Source organism: Epinephelus moara, chromosome 19, assembly GCF_006386435.1.
Source record: "Epinephelus moara isolate mb chromosome 19, YSFRI_EMoa_1.0, whole genome shotgun sequence".
NCBI lineage: Eukaryota > Metazoa > Chordata > Actinopteri > Perciformes > Serranidae > Epinephelus > Epinephelus moara.
The window spans coordinates 30,171,290-30,195,551 of record NC_065524.1 but is presented as its reverse complement, the minus strand read 5'-3'; the positions used below and the strand labels follow the sequence as shown (position 1 = coordinate 30,195,551).

The window sequence follows — 24,262 nt, the reverse complement described above, 5'->3', positions numbered from 1 at the left end:
ATACACTGCGGCGGCATAATGCTGGCATTGTTTGGTTCTGTGTAAAAATACAAAGGTGGCATAATGAAGGGACTTTGTAGCAGCCCTATAGTGTGATCTGATACTGGGTGAAGTCAGGGATAAAAGAGGCCTGAAACATTTAGCTAGAGAGGGCAGCAAAACACTGCTTTTCAACCTGATTTTAAGTTACTAAAATCTGAATTATTTTAAATTTACAGCACATAGAGTGGCTGCATATCAGGATTTACACCTGAGACTAGAAGCTGGTTTGTCTGCATCAGAAAATCTATTCTATAAAGAGAACATTCAGCATCTTTATGACTGCAGGGCGTTCAACATGCTGGGAGAAAACAGGCTGAACTTACACCATGCTAAATGTCAAGCTCACAGACTACTCTAGCTAAGCTGACAGTTATTTTCAGGATAAATTGTTTATTTGTTTGGTTTATCAAATCTCAGAAAACTGTGAACATAATTATCATAATTTCCCAGAGTCCAACACTTCAAAAACAAGATATTAAATTTGCTTTAAATTAGAAAAACACGGAAACAAAGAACTCCTGCACACTGTCTTGACAACCTGATGAAGGTCTCTGTACCAAAACATTGTTCTTGTTCACAATAAATGTCCTATTACTGCATGTGTAGCAGACACTGTGCAGGAGTTTTTTTGTTCTATGATAATCAGGCCACAGTCTTCTCCTCCGCACCTGTCAGCTCTCAGGGGTGCAGGAGTTTTGCATTTTGATTTAAGAAAAACAAGAAATTGCCACAACTGTGAGGCTGAAGCAAGGGAATGTTTGATTTCTTTTTTTTTCGGTTTGAAACATTCAATTAATGATTGAAATGTCCTACAAATGGTGACCATACAGAGAAAAAAATAATTTAACTGAGCTAACAACGTGGCCTCTGGTGCCACACGCAGAAAACCCCCACTAGAGGTTAGAATATAAGAATATCTGACCAAAGATTTTGTATTTTTAACCAATACAGCTTCATGAGGGGCTGCTTGTGTGTCTATAAACCTGTTCTATTGTAATCAGGGTGTAAAAGTATATGTACTATTTAAAAGTCTGCAATAAAGCCTTTACATTAACAAGAATAATAGAACTAATAAGGACCCCAATTAAAAACATCATATCATATTCAAATCAATATGAAACCACCATCAGTCACATTTTCTCAGACTGGACCAGTGAAAGATGCTATTACAGCTCCACATGTAAATCTAACTGGTACTCACGCTGGCCGGTCCTCCAGGATGAGAGCTGTGGTGGAGAGAGGCTCAAATTCCAGGTTCTTCCTCCTTCCTGTCGCTGAGGGAAGCTGAGGACACATGGACATATCCAAGTCCTTTCCCTCGTCCTCCTGTGGACGTTAAACAAACACAGAGGCTGTTATTGAGAGCCAAAATCCTGCATCTCTAACCTAGATTACGTTCCATAAGCTTTTCTAAGGGGATCTTTAATCTGCCTTTCTGAAAAGCTAAAGTGCATGGTCCTTAAGTTTTCTGTCTGCATTCGTAGATGAATTAGTATCTGCTGATGTACTGGACAGTAAAATGTGAACACCTTATTTTAAAACATGCCAACAGACTCCATGAGCCCTCTTAGAAAATGGCAGCTTGTCAAAGCCTGAACAATGTCATCATTTTATCTTCATTACAAGGACATGTGCTTCATCCATCCCAGAAAATCAGTGTTGCTGAATCTGAATTGATGCCAGCAGCAATAAATGTTTTTAGTCAGGCTTTCATTTCCACAATTTACCTTTTCTATTTTGACCCAAACAACTTACCAGGAGGACCATTTTATTGCATCACATGAGCTTCAGTAGATGGAGTTTACCAAGTTGTCATGGCATTGTGGACTTTTGAATTTCCATATTTTCTGTGCACCTTAAAGAAACACTTCACCCACAAAATGACCATTTGTATCAATTTGTCGAGCCATGTTACTTTTAGTTTAAGAAAACATTTTTCTCACATGCCTCCATGAAAAACAGAGAACATATTAATTTATAGATTAATTAGAAATAATGTTTAACAACAGCAAAACTATACTGAAACATCCATTTACAAACTCACCCAACTTGCGCAGTACAATCCAAGTCTCATTCATCCAGTCGTATGCTCAATACTTCCCAAACACATGTATTTTTGCCTTAGTATCGGAGTCTGGCTTTAAAAAGAGCAAAGATAAGTTTCAATTTCAGTTTTAAATAGTTATGTTTTAGCGTAAATGCATGTGTTTGGAAAGTACTGAGCATAGGACTGGATAAATGAAACTTGGATTATACGGCACAGATGTTTGATTTAGTTTTGCTGTTAAATGTCGTTTCTAGTCAATCAGTAAATCCATATGTTTGCTGTTTTCTTACGTCTTATGGGTGAAGTTTTCCTTTAAGAATCTTTCCGATAAGCTACTAAAATGACATTGTGGTGAGGTTTTTTTGCTAACTGTTGTTTCCAAGATCAAGCATGCACTTGATCAAGCTTGACTTTTTAGCCAATGTGGACGAGAACTCTTTAAAATCGTGGGAATTTTTCATTTTTAACATCCACAGTTCAATGACAGCTTGGTAAACTGCACCTGCAGAGAAAGATCATGTGATGCGAAGCTACTAGTAAACATTGTGATTAGACTTTGTCAAGTGCCGCAGCTATTTAAAATAATTTAAATTAAAATAACTTTTTTATTCTTCAAACCATTTTGTTATCTTATGTAAACACTAACAATAGGGACGTTATCGAACCACAATCTGCAAACAGCTATGCAAAAAGCCTACACACACACACACACACACACTCATGAACAGGGTGATTGTTCATCCGCTTCGGCACAAAGAGAAGCTGTTGGTTTGTTGGAGGACAGGCTCTGCAGACAGTCTGAATAAATCTCCATTTGAGGGCGTGTACGCATGTGTGCACTCACACTTGCACCATCAAAGCTACCAAGCATGTACGTAGTAACTTTGCCTCTCAGTGCATGTGTGTACGTGCATGTGGCCTATCTAGGCTGCTTAATGAATGTCAATGTTTGTGTCCATGTGTGAGTGAGTGCTTGCATATATTTGAGGTCTAACGGTCGAAGCAATGCACAATAAACAGTTCATTCACGGAAGGGACAGCTGTGGGTCAACAAGACAACAAGCCTTTTATACACTGATTTTAGAGCACCACCAGCAGAGGGAGACAGAGCTCACTCTCTGACTCTGAGGCTGGAAAATTCAACTGGCGCTGCTTTGTCATCAGTTTCACTATGAAGTTAAAGTCATATGTGTAAAATCATGTGACTGACGTAGTAAACTGCACCAGGAAAGCTGCTCTGTAAATGATCAGTAAAAATGCTGTAGACATTCAGATTTCAGAGTTTATCATCGGGCAGACGGTTGAAAGCCGAGAGAAAAATCACTTCTATTATTGCCATGAGGGGGAAGGTGGCCGGAAAGCAGTGGGGCCAGTTGACAATTTTCTGATGAATGAACAACCTACATGAGATTAAATGGTTTTTACAATCAAATCTGCAACATTTAAACTGTTTATATTACATGGAGAAAAGTGTGCAGACCCCCAAACATCACAGCAACATCTGATACAGTGGCTGAGCATCTCATTCTAAAACTACGGGCCTTAATTAGCTGCTTTAACAGTCTCCACTCTTCTTGTTTCAGTCTATCCACCAGATAATGGCTGCAGGGATTCGTTCCTATTCAGCCATGAGAGCATCAGTGAGGTCCATCACTGATGTTGGTGATCAGGTCTGACTCACAGTCTGTGCTCCAGTTCATCTGAGAGGTGCTGGACAGGGTTAAGGTCAGGCCTCTCCGCAGGCCAGTCAGGTTCTTTCACACCAAACTGGGAAAACCATTTCTTAATGCAGCTGGCTTTCTGCACGGGGGGACATTGTCACATCAAAAGAGACAAAGGCCAAATCCCAATTCACTGCTTGGCCCTACCTTCGGTTCTGGAGTGCCCTTGACTGGGAAGTGGCTCTTCAGAATCAAGCCACAAGGGATTGGGGTTGAAATCTTAGGAACCTTGCCTAGGTTCCTAAGATTTCAACCCGAATCCTAGGTTACCTAGGAAACGGGGCGCCCAACTATGGAGCCTGGACCAAATTATGACAAACAGCAGTATACCAAAGACTTTCGGCCTCTGGTAACTGAGAATCAGGTCATGTAGCGTGCTATTACATTGTTGTGGGTCTCTGGCTTGTGTCTTGATATTTAATATCTGAGTGTATCCAAGTTCAGCATGGCATACACAAAAGGAACAGTAAGGGAAAATGACAACAGTTGGGTGAGTTTAAGTTCAATGTGTTTAATGTAAAAAGAAAACAGAATCTCATCGCTGTCATAAATGCTATTTATTATTGCAATTCTTCAATCCGTCCAGTGATTGAAAACAGTCCTTGGGTCTGTCAGGCTAGAGATATTTTCGCGCTAATGCGACCGAAAATATTTAAGACCCATCGAAACTGAATTTAAGACATTTTAGGACTTTTTTAGGACCCAATTTATGTGTGGTCCGACTGTTAAGCTATGACCTGAGTGGTCACACAGTATGTGTAAAGTAGACGATAAACGGTCCGTCGGCCCCTCTGGACTGTTTTGGCTATTAAAAATTGTCACTGCAGTTTAATTTGAAAGCTCCAGGGCCACGGGCAGACGTATGAAAAGAGCCACATCTGTCCCCATCTCCCTCTCTTTGTCTCTTACACACAAACATACACATACACCAGGTAACAAGTTAGTTAGCAAGTTAGCAACCTGTGTAAAGGCTACACTGTAGAACTGAGTGTGAAGAAAAGGCACTGATCTTGGAGAATCGACTCATGGAGTTGCCTGAAGACAGCCAACCAAAATGTCTAACATTTAATAAGAAATTCATCCAAACGCGGCCTGTCGGGAGATGTTGATCAGGCCATGACCGGTCCTCACTCTCCCTGTGCAGTCAATGGCAAAAGATACCCAACGAATCTGAATTCACTCAGATTAAATGAGTCGGACGGCTCAAGTATCGGGTCAGAAACAGGCTCAAATTGTAGAGTGTATGACCAGTGTTATCCCTGACCCCAGGCCAGATGTACACAAAAACCAAAGTAAACGTGTTAACAAACGTACTTTTGGCTATAGAGAGTGTTACATTTAGGACAAGATCTGAGGAGTCACATTAAGACGTAAAAAGTCTGCAAACTGCAGGACAGTTAGGATTATAATTTTTGGAAGTAACCCCTGTTTGTCCTTCAGAGTCTCTGAGCTGATCCCTGCATTGCTGCAACAACTGAATTCAAAGAAAACTGTTTGAATGAAGTAAGCCCTCCTTCTCCTGTTCCTCCTCCTCCCTCTTCTCCTCCTCAGTTTTGTGTCTGACGTGTCAACTGACTGAAGCCAAGCCACATCTGGACGGCTCCTTTCCTGATGAATCATCTGACTCTGGCTGCCATCATGTGAGCAGAGCGGGCGCAAAGGCCGACGGCTGTCAGACGGCAACGTTAGCTCAATGTTAGTCTGTCTCCCCTGCCTTCACATAACACAGTAGGTTCAGAGATTCACTCTGGAGCTGGAATAGATAGATAGTTAGGATTTGCCGTCTTCATCGAGAGTACTCTAGCAAGATGGGATTGTGCCAAGGCCTCCATCTGAAGGACTGCTGAGTGTGTGACACAGCTGCCTCCACACAGTTCTCAGTGTTTGTCTGATATGAAAATCAAAGTTTGTCTAATTAAATTCAACGACAGAGAAGGAAGCTGCTGCTGCTGCACTGTGTGTGTGTGTGTGTGTGTGTGTGTGTGTGTGTGTGTGTGTGTGCAGGATACCACCTGCTCTAGATGACAGGAGAGGAACAGCTGTGTGTGTCTGAGTGCGTATGTGTGTCCTTGCTGGCAGGGCCTTATATCACGCAGCTAGTGGAGGATAGAGGGTTGAATTGTGCGCATGTGTGTGTGTAGGGGTGTGTGGGGATGGGACGGGGTGGGGGGAGTAATAATCTGCATCCTCAGCTGCAGGCAGTGTGTGGAAGTTGCCTAGCGACCACATACACTCCCACACTCTCACACACACACACACACACACACACACACAAAATCCATTTTACAGTCTCATTCCAGCCACCATGTTGTATGTAAACAGATAAAGGCTAACAGCATTAGCCTCTGGAGCCTCTGGAGCATATGGCTAGCAAACACACACAGCATCAGGCCAACCAATTAAACATCTCACGACAAAATGTGTTTGTAGGATGAAACTTCTTTGGTGACGCAGAAATACAATGCAGCATCTGGACTTCATCTTCCACTATGCTAAAAGTCCTGCTCAAACGTAAATGCAACACACACACAATAAGTCTTAAGAGCCCAGTCTGACATCTTCAAATATGTTCTGTCTAACCAACCGTCTAAAAACACAAACTTGCTCAGTTTATGATTTAAAAAATAGAGAAAAGCTGCAAATCCTCACATCAGAGGAGCTGGAACCAGAGAACATTTGTCATTTTTCCTTGTTCGCCATCTTAAACGATAATTCAGTTATTACAACACTTTGATTCAGCACGCATTTGCTCGCCATTTTTACAATTACACAGGAAAGCAGGGTGAGAGAAATCAAGCTAGTGCAGGGAATGTGCACTGCAATAACACGGTAACTACGAAACCCTGCTGATTCTTATCTGACCTCCATTATTGGAAAATAATAGCAACCTCCTCCCTGACTTGGCACACAATGCTTTGTACAATATTATCTATTATTATACCCATGCTTCATTTTGTGAGCATTATTACGTTACTGTGATCTGTGTAGGGGTGATGATGAGTGCTTTTGTCTGTCAGCGTCTCACAGGAGAGGAGCCTTTGGTTCAGACGCTATTGTTTCTAGTAGGATATTTCCATTTAAAGGTTTTCTTCTAACAAAGTCCTCAGTGTTAATTCAAATAGGACATAACCTAGATAACCCAGTACTACAGGTTTAAAATATGACCGTCTGAGATGCTTTATTTTTCTGTCAGCTACATACAACACTATCCATGAGCCTCAGCTACCATTGCTAGGGAGAAGAAGCAGATCAATTAGAGGCACAAATCAGAGCTGTAACAAATCCAGAAGGCTTTGCCAGTGACTATGTTTAATGCACAAAATATTTCAGGTTTTGCCCTTATTCCAAAAAAGACAATATTCCTACTAAGCTGTTTACATGGCTAATAAAAGTGAATATTCCACTAATGCTCCAGTACACGTGCAGCTGTGCATACTCTGATTAACGTGCCCTAACATGACGTTTATCAAATCAAAATATGCAAAAGTGGAACAGCTGGAGCTGCTTGTGCCAAAATAAAATTTTTAAAAAGCCCTTCACGCTATAGAGTCGCTACCAAGTCCCTTCTTTATACTACCTCTGCATTTTTACACAGAACCAAACGACGGCAGCATCATTCCACTTCAGTCCGTGATTTTATATAGCATGCCGGCATCGCAAAAACAAAAGTGCCAAGACGGGCTTAACGTTTAACACAACAGCGTCAGCCTCTTGTGTGACATATAGCATACACACCGGGACTTCTTTATAAACAATAACGATGGCATTAACATGGCTATAACAATAATTTACCATTTCTGTTGTATGGCGGCTAATCTCATCCTCAACTTAAGAGCATAAGGAGCTCCCGAATCTCATTGTTTTCCCAATTTGTGGACATTTTCTGTTGCTGTTCTTTATTTTTGAGTTAGCTGCTAACTGCTATTAGCTGCTTGGGTCACACACATAACAACTCACCCGTCCTGCTGGCTGTCCTGTTTATACATACGCTGTTTCAGCACTGTTACTACCTCCCATGGCGGATTAAAAGTGAGACAACTCTGTCCCCCCTTTCTGCAATCGTACTTTATATACATAATGGCAAGGCAGCATAACGGCGCGATACTCCTGGCTTGAACAGGCAGTGTAAAAGGGGCTTAAGTTTCCTACTGCTGATATCAAACCTGTTGATATCAAAGTCTTTCATAATGTTTAAAGTAGATGTGTTTCACCTTCCAACCAGAAATGTGGGCTTTTCTTTTGGGCATGCATCTCTGACTCAGCCTTGCAAACTGCTGGCGAGTTGGTTTGTGTACGACACACACAGCTGACCAGAAACAGGCAAGAGGCAGTGTCACATATTGCGGTAAATACCCCAATTGAGACACGTGTTCTGAATGTGCTGTAGACATGTCCAAGCAATGTTCCTAAAACCCAAATAATATCAACATATTCAAAATCTTAAAAGGAAAATGCTACGTTTGGAAAAAAGCCTGATCAAAATATGCTACTTATATGACCAGTGTCTAATCCAGAATATTGTCATATATGATAATAGTGAAATATTGGTGTGCATGTAAACATAGTCATTGCAGTTGGCAACAAAACAAGGGCTGTAATTTTGAAATTCAACCAAAACTAACCCCAGAATATGAAACTGATTTAATTTAAACTCTAAAATGACTGAATGCTTCTTACTCAAATGCACCTTGGGAGTTGTAATTAACCTCAGTCCTTTAGTTTTTATGTCCACAGTGTATCAAAGAACCGGATCTTTTCCAACACAGTTGATCATCTTTTGCACTGATGATTTAACCAGACGAGTTTCAAGTCTATCCAAGACTTGAGGAGCACTACACTGGAAAAAACTCCTCCGCCTCTGTTCAGACTTTCACAAACTATAAAACCCTGAAATGTTCCTGTGCCAGGCAAGATAATGGGGATAATGTCAGAGTGTTTAAAGAGCCAACCTGCTGTGTGGGCGATGTGGAGTCGGGGTCTGTAGGTGGAGCATCCTCTCTGGCTGCTGTTTTGCCAAACAGTCGCCACCCTGTTGCATTATGGGACGACGCCTTGGGCTCTTTGGATTTCCTAGAAAACAGGCTCCTGAAAGGGAGACAGAAAAAACATTATTGCTGCTGGTCTGCTCACTATATTCTTCAATTTAAAGAAAACTGAACTCATGACTATAACATCTTTCATGGAACTTTCATATATACTTTAAATCTCACTGAATAAAATGTTGATATAAAAAAAAAACTGATTTAAATCCACAAAGCATGTGTGCAGCAGGGTCCCATCCAAACTGAGATGGATGTTGCACATCCTCCCTGTTTGTCCAACTGTAATTCTGTTGTGGATGATATTATCGCTACAGGAAGCCATCTCCACACAGGAAGCCACAAATCGTAACATAAAAGCAATAATCCAGAAAGTGTCTCTTCAACAACAGTGGGCAGAAAAACTCCGACCCACAAAACTTTCCGTATGCTGCAGGCCAGACTGAAACTCAAAACCTGACATCTGCAGCTTCACCTGGCTGCACTTTACCATCAGTGGTCGAGTGGCCGTTTTTCCACAATATGGTGGTCAACACTGCTTAATTTGACCATTTCATCTCATTTTTTTCAGCCTCCGTTTTTACAATACAGGAAACAGTATGGCGCCCGCTTCATTTCACATTATGACATTATAGCCAAGCAGTGCTGGATGAATTGGCAAAGTATCCCTTTTAGATTTTTTTTTTTTGTAAAGCCAAGGTAAGGAACAAGGTTTCCAGTAAATAAATCAGCATTTCTACATTATTGTATACAACAACTAGCCGATGTGCAGAGTCTTCCCAACCACATACTGTAAGTACATAATGTCCATATTCTTCTTCATAATCTCAGATACAGGAGTCTTCTTGGGGCCAAAAACAAAGATTTTGAGAAGACTGAACTAGAGAAATGATGAACCTGAAGAAAAATAGGACAGGGATGCCCAGTGGATAAGTGGAAAGGGCGGCTTCCCTTGTACAAAGGCATTGTCCTTGCGGCTCTCCCGCTTTCACGCTTAACTGTGTCCTGTCACATAAATGCAAAAGCCAAAAATTAATCTTAAAAAGAGAACAGTGGGACAGCTTTGGATGGAACAACCTAACCTTGACAAGGATCTGATGGTTTGGTACAGTGCATCTGTAATTGCTGTCTTGTACTAATGCCAACCACATTATTGTTACCACATAACTGCCTTTCATATATCAGTGTCTGTTTGGTTACTGACCTTTGTGTTTGTTTGTTTTTAGTTATTGGAAAGTCTTTTTACAACATAAAACTTTTTGGAACTACGAAAGAAACTCTGATAAAGAAGTGGGTACTTATATCTTATATCATATATCCGCACTGCCAGGACATGTCTATATTATTTTCTAGTTAATTCCAAACTGCATATATTCTTTCCAGGAAAGTTCCTAGACAATAATAAAGAAATGAGGGACCTGTAAAATAAAGCATGAATACCCTCTTCTAAAGAAACAAGACCTTGAGAATAAGACTGACAACGTTTTTCTGATTCAATTTCAAAAGGTCAAACTCAAAAGCTGCAGAAAAAAAAGGTAATTAGGTTCCTTAAAAAACAAATGAGGGAAGGAATGCAGTTCCAAAGAGTAAAACCGTAATGTGGTGAATTAATCCCTCATCATCATTCTGACCACAGTCGTGCAGTTGCAGCAGTTTTTGAAGTGACGCTGGAGAAAGAAAAAAAAGCTGCCAGATCAACAGTTTTACATTCGTTTCAGCGTTCGCTGGTCAGCTGGTGGCAAGAGAAAGAGGGAAGGAGGGAGAGGAACTTAAGGAATTATAAAAAAGGAAGTGGACGCACACACTCTCACACACACATAAGACTGTGACCTAAGCAGACAGCCAAGCAAATATTATTCCTCCTCTCTCTGCACGCTCAACTTTCTTCACTCTGAAGTGTTTGTCTGTGTGTGTGTGTGTGTGTGTGTGTGTGTGTGTGTGGGTGTGTGTGTGTGAGAACCCAGTCAAGTGTCAGAACAAGCGCTTTCTAGCCTTCCAACACTTGGACGTCTTTATAGCACAATAAGCATTTCGGAAATTCACATGAATATGCTATATCATTTTATGTTACTGTTACTTTCGAGCAGTTCCTTTCCTTTTTACCCAGCCTCTGATGTGAACTGCACCATTTTATCTCACACTCTCACAAATGTGTTTTCTGTCCTCTGTCTCCCTTACTTTGTATAGATTTAACACTTAGATTAAAATTGTTTAAAAGAATGGAGAGCCTTTTCAGGAAAAATGTGCTTCCAGTGTACGGACAAAGTTTTGGATGGACTGCTTTTCATCTGTGAACATTTGCTTCTTCTATGATAGTAAATGTAGAGTAACTTTCGGTTTTGTATTTTGTTAGTCAAAACAAGCTATTTGATTATGTAGATGTCACCTTGTGTTCCAGGAAAATGTGATGCAATTTTCTGGATTTTCTGACTTTTCATAAACCAGAGAATAAATTAGTTCATTGGAAAAAATAATCTGCAGACTAATCAATAGCGAAAGTTATAGTTGCATCCTTGAGAAGCAAAATTACACTGATATAAATCCAACACCATACGTTACAGGTGATGCCACACACCATGACAAACTTCATTAGTTATACTTTGAAGTTTCAGTGTGTCCTCTATTGGCAGAAATGGAATATAATATTCAGTTTTCATTAGTTTAAAATCACCTGAAAATAGGAACCATTGTGTTTTCGTTACTCTAAAATTACATTTACATTTAAATTTACATAAGGAACAGGTCCTTTTCCATGGATATCCATGTTGTTTCTACAGTAGCCTTGAATGTACAAACCAAACATTGGCTCTAGATATGGCCTTTAGCATATTTGCATTGCCACCGTAATTCTCCTACATGCTTGGCACATGGGAGAAGTTTCAGTTCTGCAACTTCACCGCTAGATGCTACTAAATCCTACACTGTTCAGGAGGTTTTTACCAAGTGCTGAATTATCCACAGAGGTCTCTTCATATCCATAAACAAAATGGATGGATGGGGATGGGCTTTTAACCACAATGGCTAGTGTTTGGTTTGTCCAATCTGGGCTACTGTAGAAACATAGCTGTGCAACATGGCGTTCTCCATAGACAAGGAACCACTCCCTATGTAGATATATGCGGCTCATTGTAAGGTAACCAAAACACAACGATTCTTATTTACAGGTTATTACACACTAAGGAAAACACACTTATAAGCTTTATTACATCCCATTTCTTCAAATATATCCCCATAGATCCTACTCACTGGACCTTCAAAGTACAAGAAATGCCCCACAACTGTTAATAACTAATGATTATTTCCAATATGAATTAACCTGATGGTTATTTTCTCCACAAATTGATTGTTTGTTTGGTTTGCAAAAATACTGGGAAATGTTTGTCACAATGACCCACAGCCCAAAGTGACACATTCACAATGTTTGTTTTGTCCAACCAAAAGTCCAGACCTCAGCATTACTACTAATACATTACAACTGTGAACAGGAAACGCAACAAATAAAGCAAACAATGAAATGTTTTTTCACAAAAAAGTCACCTCAACAATTATCTAAACTGTTGGATAGTTTAATAAATAAGAAGACATATTTATATGCTCTTCATGTTCTGTGTATAAAAATCTTAACTTGTGAAATGCCTTAAGTTGCCAGCTAATTGTAGTTAAGTAAAAAACATAATATTTCCCTCTGAAATGTAGTAAATAAGAAGTAGAAAGTGTTTTCTTTGTTGTTCTTGTTGTAGTTATTGTGCAATATGCGAAAAAACGCATTAGAAACAGAAAAGAGGAAGTTATTTTCTCAACTTTGTGGCCATTTAGCCGGGATTTTCCACCTGGAGGGAGCTGCTCTTTAAATTAAATTAGTCATACTCTACATTAAATTAAACGTTTTGGTTAAATTGTGGGAAGCCTTAACACAGAGAAAAAATAAAGAGGATCAAACACTGAACCTGCTACAGATCAGCTTCTACAAATCCCCAAACGTTCCAGCTGAAGTGCTCAAACACAGTAAATAGATAATATCCACCTTTTAGAGACAAGAAAAAAGCTACAAGTAGTGTTAGTAGGGCAGATGCAACAGGTGAGGTTGTCACTATTCATACTCCTGCATGTGAAAAGTAAAACAAAATGTTTCCCTTTGTGTCGGTTACATCAAGCTGTTCCTCAGATCAGAAGCAGCCTTGTTCTCCCGACACCTGAGCGGCACACCTGTAGCTGAATATTATAAAAAGGCACTACATTGAGGCTCCTGTTTTGTTTAGCAGAGCAGGAAAGAAGCAGTAAATGCAATGCGACAGATACAGTGTGAGTATGTGTGTGATAGGATCTAACCTAATTCCCTGAGTGGAGTGCACAGGATGAGTGTGCGTAAATAATTCACCACGGAGGTGATTAGAGCTAATTTAATTCCCAAGCATGAATTGAGCGTGTAAAGTAATGAAAATGAACAAAGGGAATTAGGAGGGGATAGAGCAGAAAAGCTTGCTGTTTTGGTTCGGCCTGTAGCATCATAGAATTTGGAAAGAGACATTGCTGATGGGTTTTTATAAGTATTTTTTGTTTTGTTTTTTGGCCCATTTACCACAAACCAAACACCACAGAGTTACAGCTAATAGCAATAAACTCCAAGCTTTCTTGACAGCCAAAAAGTTTTAATTGTATGTTTTTGGGCGAACAGTTCTAGTGATAGTTCACCTGTTTTCGTATTGTGCTCCCATTTAATGATATATGACAAAAATATATGTAAATAAAACACAAAAAAATCAATTTCTTCATATTCTGGTATCAAAATCCAATCATGCTTTCTTCCTGTAAAATAAAATATGAAGTATGCTGATGTAAGCTAGTACCAACCAATCATATCATGACATCCACCCATCAGTCCGTCTGCAGCTTTTAGCTACACAGAGCTAAGATTAAAGGGATAGCTCAGATTTTTTAAGTGGGGTTGTATGAGGGACTTAACCACAGTTAATGTATTACCTACAGGAGATGTCAGTCAGTATGCCCCCAGTTTGGCGAAGCAGGCTGGAGTACCACCATGGAAGCTAAGAGATGTACTGCTGCGGATGGGGGCCAGCAGTAACACGCATTTTAGCCACTTAAAAAAAAGTCCCATCTAAAACAATCAACATCAGTTTAACTGTATGCTTTATTGAGAGTATTTTCACTGCTTACCTTTCCGTCAGACCGCAATTTCTGATGGGGAACTGAAGCCGTTACATCGCTCTCTTCAAGCCAGACTCCATTGAGAAAAACAGTAAATTTAAATCCCTGAACACAGGAGCTGCTGGTCTACCCCTGCCGTAATAAGATGGTTTGTTTGTGTCATTGTGTAACTTTGGCATTTACAGTGGTTAGTTCGGATTCACCGAAATCACACAATTCGAAGAGGGCAACATTTGGCACTGAAGCTGTCAATGGCTTCCCTGAAAATACTCTCAATATAGAACATACTTATTCTGTTATAGATTTTCATTTAGGTGGCCGAATTACATTTTGCTGCTGCCCTTGTTTACAGCAATACACTGCTTATCTTCCATTTTAGCACTCCTGCCGCTTCTCCAAACTGGGGGCGTACTGACAGATTGACTATGGAAAAGTACCTTTATACAACCCCATTTCAAATAATCTGAACTAACCTACAAAGTTAGCTAGCCAGCAACAGCATGCTACATCAGTGTGTCTTCATTTCCTCTGTGGTTACAGGCTGCTAGCTAGAATTCATTCACTTTGAGGAAAGATGAATCTGTGACAGCTCCAGATTATGTGCAAGGTGTTTTACAGTGGACTGCTTCAGCAACTGACCTTTCAACTATCAGATCAATATATATTAATATCCTCCCAACATTATATCCCTGTATCACTCAAAAACATGTCATGATACTAAAGCTAGATACTCTCAAAATGCCTTTTCATCTGGACTTTAAGCCAAAAATTCTAATGCCAAATTTGTAACATAACATTAAAATTAAACGTGGTTGTGTTTTTTGATAGCCACGTTAACCATCTCTCCAGATACCACTTGATACAAGTACGCATTGTGTAAGAATCTCACTACAAATGCTGCCAAAACTGGTGTGGTTATTCACCATTCCTGAAATAACTGCTTCTTAAACACAAGGCCATTTCCGTGTTATTATGTTGTTAATTTAACAGTTGTATCCAGCTCTGGGTGATTAGAAACAGGATGGGAGCACTGCAATTTTCATGATTTAATGGATGGGTAAATTGACCCTTAAAAGCTTGAATCTGACAAAAACAGTCACAGAGTATTAATACAAAGCAGGAGGTGAAAAGTTGAGCATTTTGGTTTGTTAAACAGCTTCATGCTAATAGTTGTAGTGTAAATGAAGTAGCATTCCTGATTGTATTTGTTGAGTGGATTTATTTTCTTCTGCTGCTGACCCTCCCTGACCTGCACTCAGCACTGTGAACCAAACAGCCAGCGTGGAGGTTTTCCAGCCGGGCTGTTTTCTCCTCGGCGTTCCTCTCCGTCTGTCTGGATTTCCTCTGAGACGCCGTGACATTTAAGCCAGCTGCTGAGGCCCGCGTCCAAACCAAAACCAGGCCCCAACGCAGACGGAGATTTAACAAACAGAAATTTTCCTACACCTGCCAGTCACACCAGATTTCACTGCGTCAGTAATCAAACAGAAAGAATTACCCCTCTGGCTCTCAAACTCTCCTCAGCCTTCTTTCACTTCCTCGTATGGCTTTTACAGGAATGTTGTCAGGGTGCAGTTCCACTCAGTTTGCTCATTATTACTTGTAATGTTGTTGATCAAATATTTACACTGCAATCAGTCTAAGTCAAACTGGATAAAGATGTCAACTTAAGTAAAAGGCACTTAGTGTGGTTAGTTATTTAGTAAGAAATGGGCCAATCAAGTGCAAAGTGACGTCTCCCTTAGACTGAGGGAAGTGAATACACTGTGTGCTTAGTAAAAAAAAACAAGCACAATATGAAACAAAATATCGTAGGAAACAACTTAAAGACAACTCTAATGCTGACTACATTTTCTTTCTTTCAGCTGCATCCATCTCATCCACACTTGTATCAGTTTTCCCAGCTATGACACAAGAAATCCCATCCTTATGCTAACAGCCTGATTTATAGTCATGGGTCAGCTCTACGCCTACGCTGCCATTTATACTTGTGTGGTTATGTGTCTGTATCACTTTGCAGTTACACCTCCAAATGCCATTCAGCAGTGGGGTTTCTGTGAAGTGCTGTAAAGTTTGATTGATTCAAAACACCCCTAAAACACACATTAAACACATCTTAATAGTGACGATTTCAGACACAAGTAGAAAAATTGCCTTCTTTACAACTCACAAGGTTAACAGACAAAACAGTTGTCCTTTGCTACACACGTTTTCCCCACAAATACAACATGCTAGCGCTATCAGGACAAGGCTATGACATTTAACATGGCTGACTTTTTCCTCTACACGTGTGAAGCTGGGAACAAGAGCAACAAATAATAAATTTCAGCTCCATTATAACTCACATGGTTCACCAACAAAACAGTTGTTTTATATTAAAACACGTTTTCCCCACATATACAATAGTGTTATTAGCATAAATTAGCCTAGCAGCTAGCAGACTTTCCTTTATTCATATAAGGCCAGGATAAACCACAGAAATAATTTAAAATGCTATTTTTGTGGAGGCGTTATTGTCTTCACAATTTCTTGTTTCTTATCTGTGAAATAAAAGTAAATAAAGGCTTTAATCACACTGAGGGAAATGGTTTCAGCTTACAAAAAGAAACAGGAAATCTGCGTTGCCACGACATGTAGTTACAATTCTAGGAAGGTCCATGTCAGGCTACAGCGTAACGTACATGTCTACGCAGTGCCTACACTGTAGATACAGTGGCAATAGCCAACAACAACAACGAGTGCGACACCCGATCTGTTTGAATCACTGGAGAAATCTGAGATGTGGGCAACACTTCAGAGGTCTGGAAACAGTTTAGTGCTGTGATAGAAAACATCGATATATCTGATTTTAAGTACTGGATCAGACTGTGTATCGAAGGACTCTGGTCTGATCTGGAATTTCCAGATCCACATTGCTTAACATTTTATAACATCCTTGTCTGAGTCAAAGACTAGCATGTAAGATATAAATATTCTTTATTTCTGGGCTTGTTGTCGGCATGTTTGTGAGACAGTATTGTTGTGTTTGGCCCGGATGTACATTAGCAGAGATGAGGCTGTAAAAGCCGGCTGAACTCTCCCTCCTGCAGCGTCTCAGGTTTAAGCAAACATCCCTTCAGCTACCAGCTAATCTGTCTGCCTCTGGGCTGCAGCTTTGATCTCCTCAACCACCCTGCTCGACTCTACTCTGATTTCTGAAAAGGCTCCATTTGCTGGTGTCAGCGTGAGCACCGAAAAACAGTCAATGAGCCAAAAGTCTGACACCACCATCTTGACAGTGATGTTAGGTACTTGGACCAGGACGAGCACAGTTTTAAGGAAACAAGGCTGGGTCCAAAAAATGGTTAAAGGATGTACTGATAAGAAGGTAAAGGTATTATAAATTACTGGTAGAAGAATTTGTGGCCTTAAAATAAGGCAATAAGGAAATATGAGAATGTTGTGTTAAAAAGCGACACATCTTCTCCTCTGCCTTCACTATGCAGCATCAAATACTGTAAATGCAATGAGTGGCACAGACATAAATACCTACTGTCAAAGATCACATGTATTTTTAGATGTAATTATGCTATTTTTTTCAACCACCTGTGAGTGTGTCTGCTCAAACCCAATCTGAAACGGATCATTGATTGTGACAAAAATATCAACTTTTCAGGAACTGAGAACATGTAGTCTTCATCACGCCTGGCAGGCAGACAGACACAACATCTCGGCTGCATCGTGGCAGCAGTGCGGAGGTTAAACGTGTGATGAATCGGCGTTGGAAATAGAAAGCAGAGGGAGCAGAGGGTGCAGTGAATGTGGGCTAAGCCCTGAGGAAAAAGGCTGCACTGAGTCAATGCTCACTGAGCCCTGCTGTATCACTTACTGCACATACACTGAACTGGGGCATGATTAACATGCAAGCTATTACACAGCTATAGGCCCCGGACTGCAGCTCTGAGAGGCTATGAAAAGAAGCTGATATGTGTCAAATGGTCAACTCGCCGGGCTAACATCCTCTTTAATCCTTACATAAGAGCAGAAACTAATATTAAATATGGAATTAACCCACAGCATATCTGCCTCTCTTGTTGGAGACTTAGAAACCAATAAATATTACCATGGAAGAGAAATTTTGCTGGTTCATGTGGACAAAAGTTCACAATTTCAGAGCATGTAACTCTGGGTATAAGAAATTTGTTTGTCATTTCCAGTGGAAGGGATTACAACAGATGAACACAGTTGGATCTCTGCAGCAGAAATCTGATTAGCTGCTAAATGTCAAACACCAAAGAAACTGTTGAGTATCCATGCTTGCAAAAAGCTTCTGAGGAGCACACATCAACAAATGTGCAGAGGAAAAGATGAGAGTAGGTTGTGATTTAAATTAAATGCAGGTGATCATTATCCACCTCATTGTGTGCACTTAAAGGGATACCTCACCCCAATATCCAAATACATATTATTCGTCTTACCCACAGTGCAATTTATAAGGCTAGATTGCTTTGATGTGAGTTGTCGAATGTTTGAGATATCGGCTGTAGAGATGTCTGCCTTCTCTTCAGTATATTTGAACTATAAAGCACTCAGCTTATGCTGCCGAAAGCGCCAAAACAAATACATTTTAAAAAACTAAACAGCAATGTCTCTTTCCAGAAATCATGACCTGGTTACTCAAGATAATCCACAGACCTTGTTGTGAGCAGTTTCATGTAGGAACTATTTTCTTTCTACCAAACTACACCCACTAACTGTATCACTGCGCAGAAGGAAGCGTTTACATATCGTACTGTTATGAGCACAAGTCTCTTGTCCATATGTAGATGATCTAGAATGATTAAATACTGATTAAATCACCTTGTCTCACTCCGTCTTTCTTTATCTTGTACACATACACAAACACAGAAATACCACTTACATCCAGTGCAGCTCAACAGTTATCTTACCCTTAAGCTGATTTGTGTACTTAAGAAACTTCAATAAATACTTGCACTTTTGCTACTTGTTTCTGTTAAAGTGTCTTTTTTTTTGCATTTGTGTTGATATGCTGATGGAAAAGGTCTCTGATTGGAAAGTGATGTCACATTTAAATGTTGGTGCGCGTTGTTTGTCTGTTTGTCTCGCTGGCAATTATCACATAAAATGACCAAGAAATTGTAAGTAAAACTACAATAAGGACATTTAGTTTCCTTCAGTTTTATGGTTTATTTTTTTCTAAATTCAGCAGACCACAATATATGTACACTGGTGTTTAATATTAGTAACCTAGTTCTCAAACTCTGAGGATCCCACTAAGATGAATTGAGATGAGTATCAGGGAGAATCAATATTCTGCTACATAAGTGTGCTATTATTGAACTATTTTTTGACTGCTGTCTCATTTTATTTTTGTGTCACTGGATAGTTTAACATCCTCAGGCCACAAAGGACTGTTTAAATGAAACAGTACGAGAATGGAAAATCACTTTTCCACTGAACTGCTTACCACTGAAGAGTTCCTCCCTGAGTTTTTGTCAGCCTTTGATGAGCGGTTGTAAGCAGACACTGCTTCGTAGTAAAGAATCACAAGCAAAAAATGTTCAAGAGCCACTATTTTAACACTGTTCAAACAATATGTGAATCTTTTGCATTAACCAAACTGTGCTTACAGTTTTCTGTTTTTTGAAGGAGCAGAGAAATGTAGTCGAATTGTGTCTTCACACACAATCTGATCATCTACAACTGGCTGAAAATGAAAGGATCAAATTATCTTGCAGCTGGTTGTTCTGCACTAACGTCTTTCTAAACAAAGTTTAGAAGCCCAAAAGATTTTCTGCACCTCTTTTCCACAGCTGCTCCTGCCTCCCTGTACTTACTGAGAATTTGTCACCATCTTTCTTTAAACTTCGTGAACTGTCGTGGATGTAATCTATCAAACACCACAGAAACACAGCCAACATATGTGTATGTGTAATAATGTCTCCGTCTGGGTTTCTATAGCCAGACATCTCTCCTTATTTTTAAGTACACAGCTGCATTTAACTGGAACAGGAAATTCCCAGTGCTTGTTAACGTCCTCCAAACCTGCTATAACAACACACTCTCTCTCCATCTCTTCCCTATGTAACACATAAAGAGACAGTTTAGTGAGGAAAGCAGGTGTGTGCCACAGTCACAGAGACCAACCATTGACCAGGTTGAAATTGTGCTGAAATTATGAGTCAATTAATCAACAATTTTGAGAATGTACGTCATTTATCACGCCAATATAGTTTACATTCTCTGGCGTAATCTACTCCAATGCTGGCTTATTCTGATATATATTATTCTAAACTACATCTCTGGGTTTTTGACTGCTGTTTGGACGAAACAAGACAGTTGAAGACATCACTGTGTCAAAATACTCCTGACAAACATTCAGGATTCCACTGGAATAAGTTCACATGCCGCCATCTATCCCCCCCATCATGATCTCTTTCTCACTGGACAGATGTTAACACCGACCAAACAATGACCTCATTGGAGCGCAAAAATTTAAACCACATATATCCCCAAATAAAATCAATTTGTCACGTCTGCAACAGATGTGCAGGTGCTGAGCAAAATGCCAGCTCCACATTACAACTTGACATATGTTAATTTAATGACATCTGGACCAGATGCAAGACGTTACAAGCTGAGGAGGGAGTTGTAAATATATGTCCCAAAAAGACTAAAGAAAGTCAACCGACCCTGCAACACTGTTGATCAACTGACGGTGAGGGCAAATTGTAGGGCAAAGAACAACGCTGTGTTATCAGTTTGAGTTTGAGGTGGCTTGACCCAAACTTGACCTGCAGAGTGTTGATTGTTTACATCCCTGTTTCTGATGAAACAATACAAGTAACAGAATATGATGATTGCTGCATTGTGGCAGTGACTAGGAGGGACAGGAAGACACCACAATAAAATATCTGATGTAAATATGCATTGTTTTTCTCCTAGTTGAATGTTGTTGTTAGCCTGCTACTAGCCAAGTTAGCTTCAGACGCTTCGGTCTGCACACAGAATCCAAGCACACTTCTCCACACTCTTCATTTCAACTGCAAACAGTTCAACCTGCCAAAAAACATGTTGAAATTGACTGTGTCGGGAGTTTGTTGTCATCTCTTCGTTTGAGATGATGCTCAAAGATTTATTTGTTTTTCTTTCTTGTGATAAAATTAAAAACTTGTGTACTTTTGACTTCTGATCAGACTGATTTAATAAAAGCTAACTGAGATGTTTGCCAGCTTTACTGTTTAAATGATGATGAAAATAAGGGTGACTTGCAGCTCTGGTGTGTGCTGTGCAAGCAGGTGAGCAAGTACTGCATTCTCTACGATCTACAGTTTTAGGAGGTGGGTGCACAAAGCAGTGGAAAGTGTCTAGAGACTTGCTTCCTTTTTTAAATATTTTGCAGAACAGTGAAGTCTACAAATGGTTGAGAAGTGAAATACATATTTCCCTGAAGTAAAATCTTAAGATGCATGAGCAGTCTATAGTGCATGGGGACAGGTCCTACAGTGTAAATAAAATCAGTTAGTGAGAGTATGTTTAGGATAAAGCTGTGGTTGTGTGGTTAGCATACAGTCATAGCTTTGGGGCTTTTCTTTACCACGTCACTTGACTTCGCACGTTGTGTGTTTACATGTGACTCAGAGACACCACTTCATTTTACCTGGTGAAGAAATCAGCGATGCCGAACCTCTTTGGCATCAGCTTGGGGTCCGAGCTGTCTGTCTGCTCGGTCAGGTCTGGCAGCTTGTCCGGGGCACTCTGTCTGCGACCCGCTTCCAGCACGTTCCGGAAGTCCTCCTCGTACCCTTCGTCTCCAAAATAAAACCCCCCATCGTCGTCGGGGGATAACGGTGTGGCATCACAGCTGAGGGACACCGCGAGGTTGAGGTTAGTCCTCAAACTCTGCGGCCTGACGGGTAAACTGAGGTCACTGAAATCCTCCTCATCCTCCCTGATGTTGGGCTCAGACAGCGGGCTGTCACCGTTCACGTTGGAGTGGGTTGGTGGGCAGGGCGAGGGGGGTTTGGCACTTGATCCCAGGGTGGGGGAGTCCTCGGGTGGGACCGGGGAAGAGGAGTCGAGGAAGTGAGGGAGCTCTGCCGCAGCTGGCGCATCCTCCCCCGGGCACTGAGACACCAATGCCCCGGGGCAGTCGCTTTGGCTCCTCAGACAAAGTCCCGACCCGGACCCGTTTTCCTGCGTTGCCCCACGGTCGAAATAAATGTTGTTTTCGGGGGAACAGTCTGAGTCGGGCCAGTCACATGTTGCTCTGGCTGTGGTCACGATGTGTAAACCACCGTTGGCAACTTTCATTTCCTCACAGTCCACGTCGCGTAAACCGAGTCTCTGGCCAAAAAGCAACGGGCTGGAAAACACCCCTGCCTGTTTACAGAAAGAGATATCCGCTTCGGGGCCGCCGTAAGCGGGGCTGTCAACATCCCCGTTGGGCATGTTTACATCTGGACACTGGAGGGCCGCGGCGGTGCAGGCGCAGTTCCGCTGGTGCTTCCCCGAGCATGGCAGCCGATCAAAGGGGAGAGTAGTCCTGATGCAGCCGGCGCCAGTCGCCTTTTCTACCGGGGTAACGTCGTCGGAATCCGGGGTTTCCCCTCCGCTCTCCCCCGCAGGGTGCTGCCGCATCTCCAATGAAACTCGACCCCCGAGCACAGCTGGACAGGAAGCGACTGTGGTCCCTGCGAGGCCGAGCCCTCCCCCTTCTCCTCCCTCCAGCCCGACCATCGCTTGCTCCTCCTGACCGAATGACTCAGTAAATCCGTTCAGGCCGCCGTGGTCGCCGCAAACCCCCGAAATCACGCAGCTGCCAGCCAACTGGCCGGGGAGGTACTCCTCCGCGGCAACCAAATCCAACATTATGTCCCTGTTATGTGGGGGCGGCTGTACCGAGGCGTCTCTGTTTACATTCCTCCCGTTACCGGTCACATAAATATGACCCTTCCCAGCTTCCTGACCCCCGCTGACACCGGCTAGCAGCGCTGTGCTGGGGTCTTTGAGTGCGATGTAAGATTTGTGACCTCCTCCTTCCTCTTCGTTCTCGTTCAAATCGACGGCAAACGACCCTCCGTTCTCCTTCGTCGTTTCCATAACCACTCAGTCCGTCGAGCGAGCCTCGGCCCCGGGCATAAAATCCTGCGACGAGTCCTCCTGCCCGGTCGGCCCGGCTCCGCGGCAGCAACGGCAGCAGCAGGTTTTGTTGTTCCTGGAGGAAGGGGCTACCATTTTAGCCTTCAGCGTTACCTGACACTCACCGGGTGTAACATGCTCCTCGTCGGCGTCTTAAAACAACAAGATGTTCTCCTTCTTTCCTGCGAGGTTAACGTCACCGCCGGGCAAAAAGATTAATTAAATCCCCTCAGTGTTTGAGCTGGCTGCAGCGCCATCTTGAAAATACCCCAACCATGACGTCATGGCCCCCTCCACTCGCTCGCTGAGTTTTGATTCGCTGACAGTTTGCAGCGACGCCTGCTGGTCGCTCTGCGAAACTGCACCAGGGATCCCTGACCCCGTTAACCCCATAAATAAATAGATAGATAGATAGATAGATAGATAGATAGATAGATAGATAGATAGATAGATAGATAGAAAATAAGTATTCAGATTCTTTATTGAAGTAAAAATACTAACACCACACTGTAAAATACTCTGCTACAAATCCTGCTTTTAAAGTGTTACTTAAGTAAAAGTATGTAAGTAAAATAAATACTTTAACTATAAAAGGAACTTGATGTCCCCTCTGACAGTTATTCTATCATTACTCGTGCATTAATATAAAAGCAGGATTTTACTGTTGTATCTGAATAAGTTAGAGCTCATTTCTTATTTATATTCTTCTGATGGTAAATGTAGAGTAATTTGGGGTTAAGTACAATAAATGTCAAACACTGTGCTGTCTCTATTTCAGTACTTTCATATGTATTAAAAAGTGTAAAATCAGGATGTAATATGAATGTTGTAGCATATATCACTGACAATTGTCATGTTTCTGTGAAGTGTTACGACATCATAAAAAATGTCATTTAAAAAGTCATTACAAATTCATAGTGTGTGCACTTTCCTGTGCGGTCCTCCATTTTATGCTGGTTCCCTAAAACGGCACTCAGTCATCAAAACTCTGAGAACCCCTGATCTAAGATTTTAGTTTTAAAATGCTCTTAAATACTCAGAACATACCCCGAGGACCCCCTAAAGCGTTGGGTTGCATAACGTGTCAACTGAATACGGTTCCCTCC

The 24,262-nt window shown here is 41.2% G+C and overlaps 1 protein-coding gene across 1 annotated transcript in view; it reads right to left on the bottom strand.

The window, feature by feature from the left end:
- Positions 1-23,440, bottom strand: part of LOC126406702 (TBC1 domain family member 12-like) — a 34,382-nt gene extending 10,942 nt beyond the window's left edge. Inside the window, exons 1-3 of the mRNA XM_050071164.1 lie at positions 21,676-23,440; positions 8,760-8,895; positions 1,244-1,368 (exon numbers count right to left, since the gene is read on the bottom strand). Coding sequence (XP_049927121.1) covers positions 1,244-1,368; positions 8,760-8,895; positions 21,676-23,117 — 1,703 coding nt within the window. The 5' untranslated portion in view covers positions 23,118-23,440. The remainder of the gene's footprint in view (positions 1-1,243; positions 1,369-8,759; positions 8,896-21,675) is intronic.
- Positions 23,441-24,262: the final 822 nt, after the last annotated feature.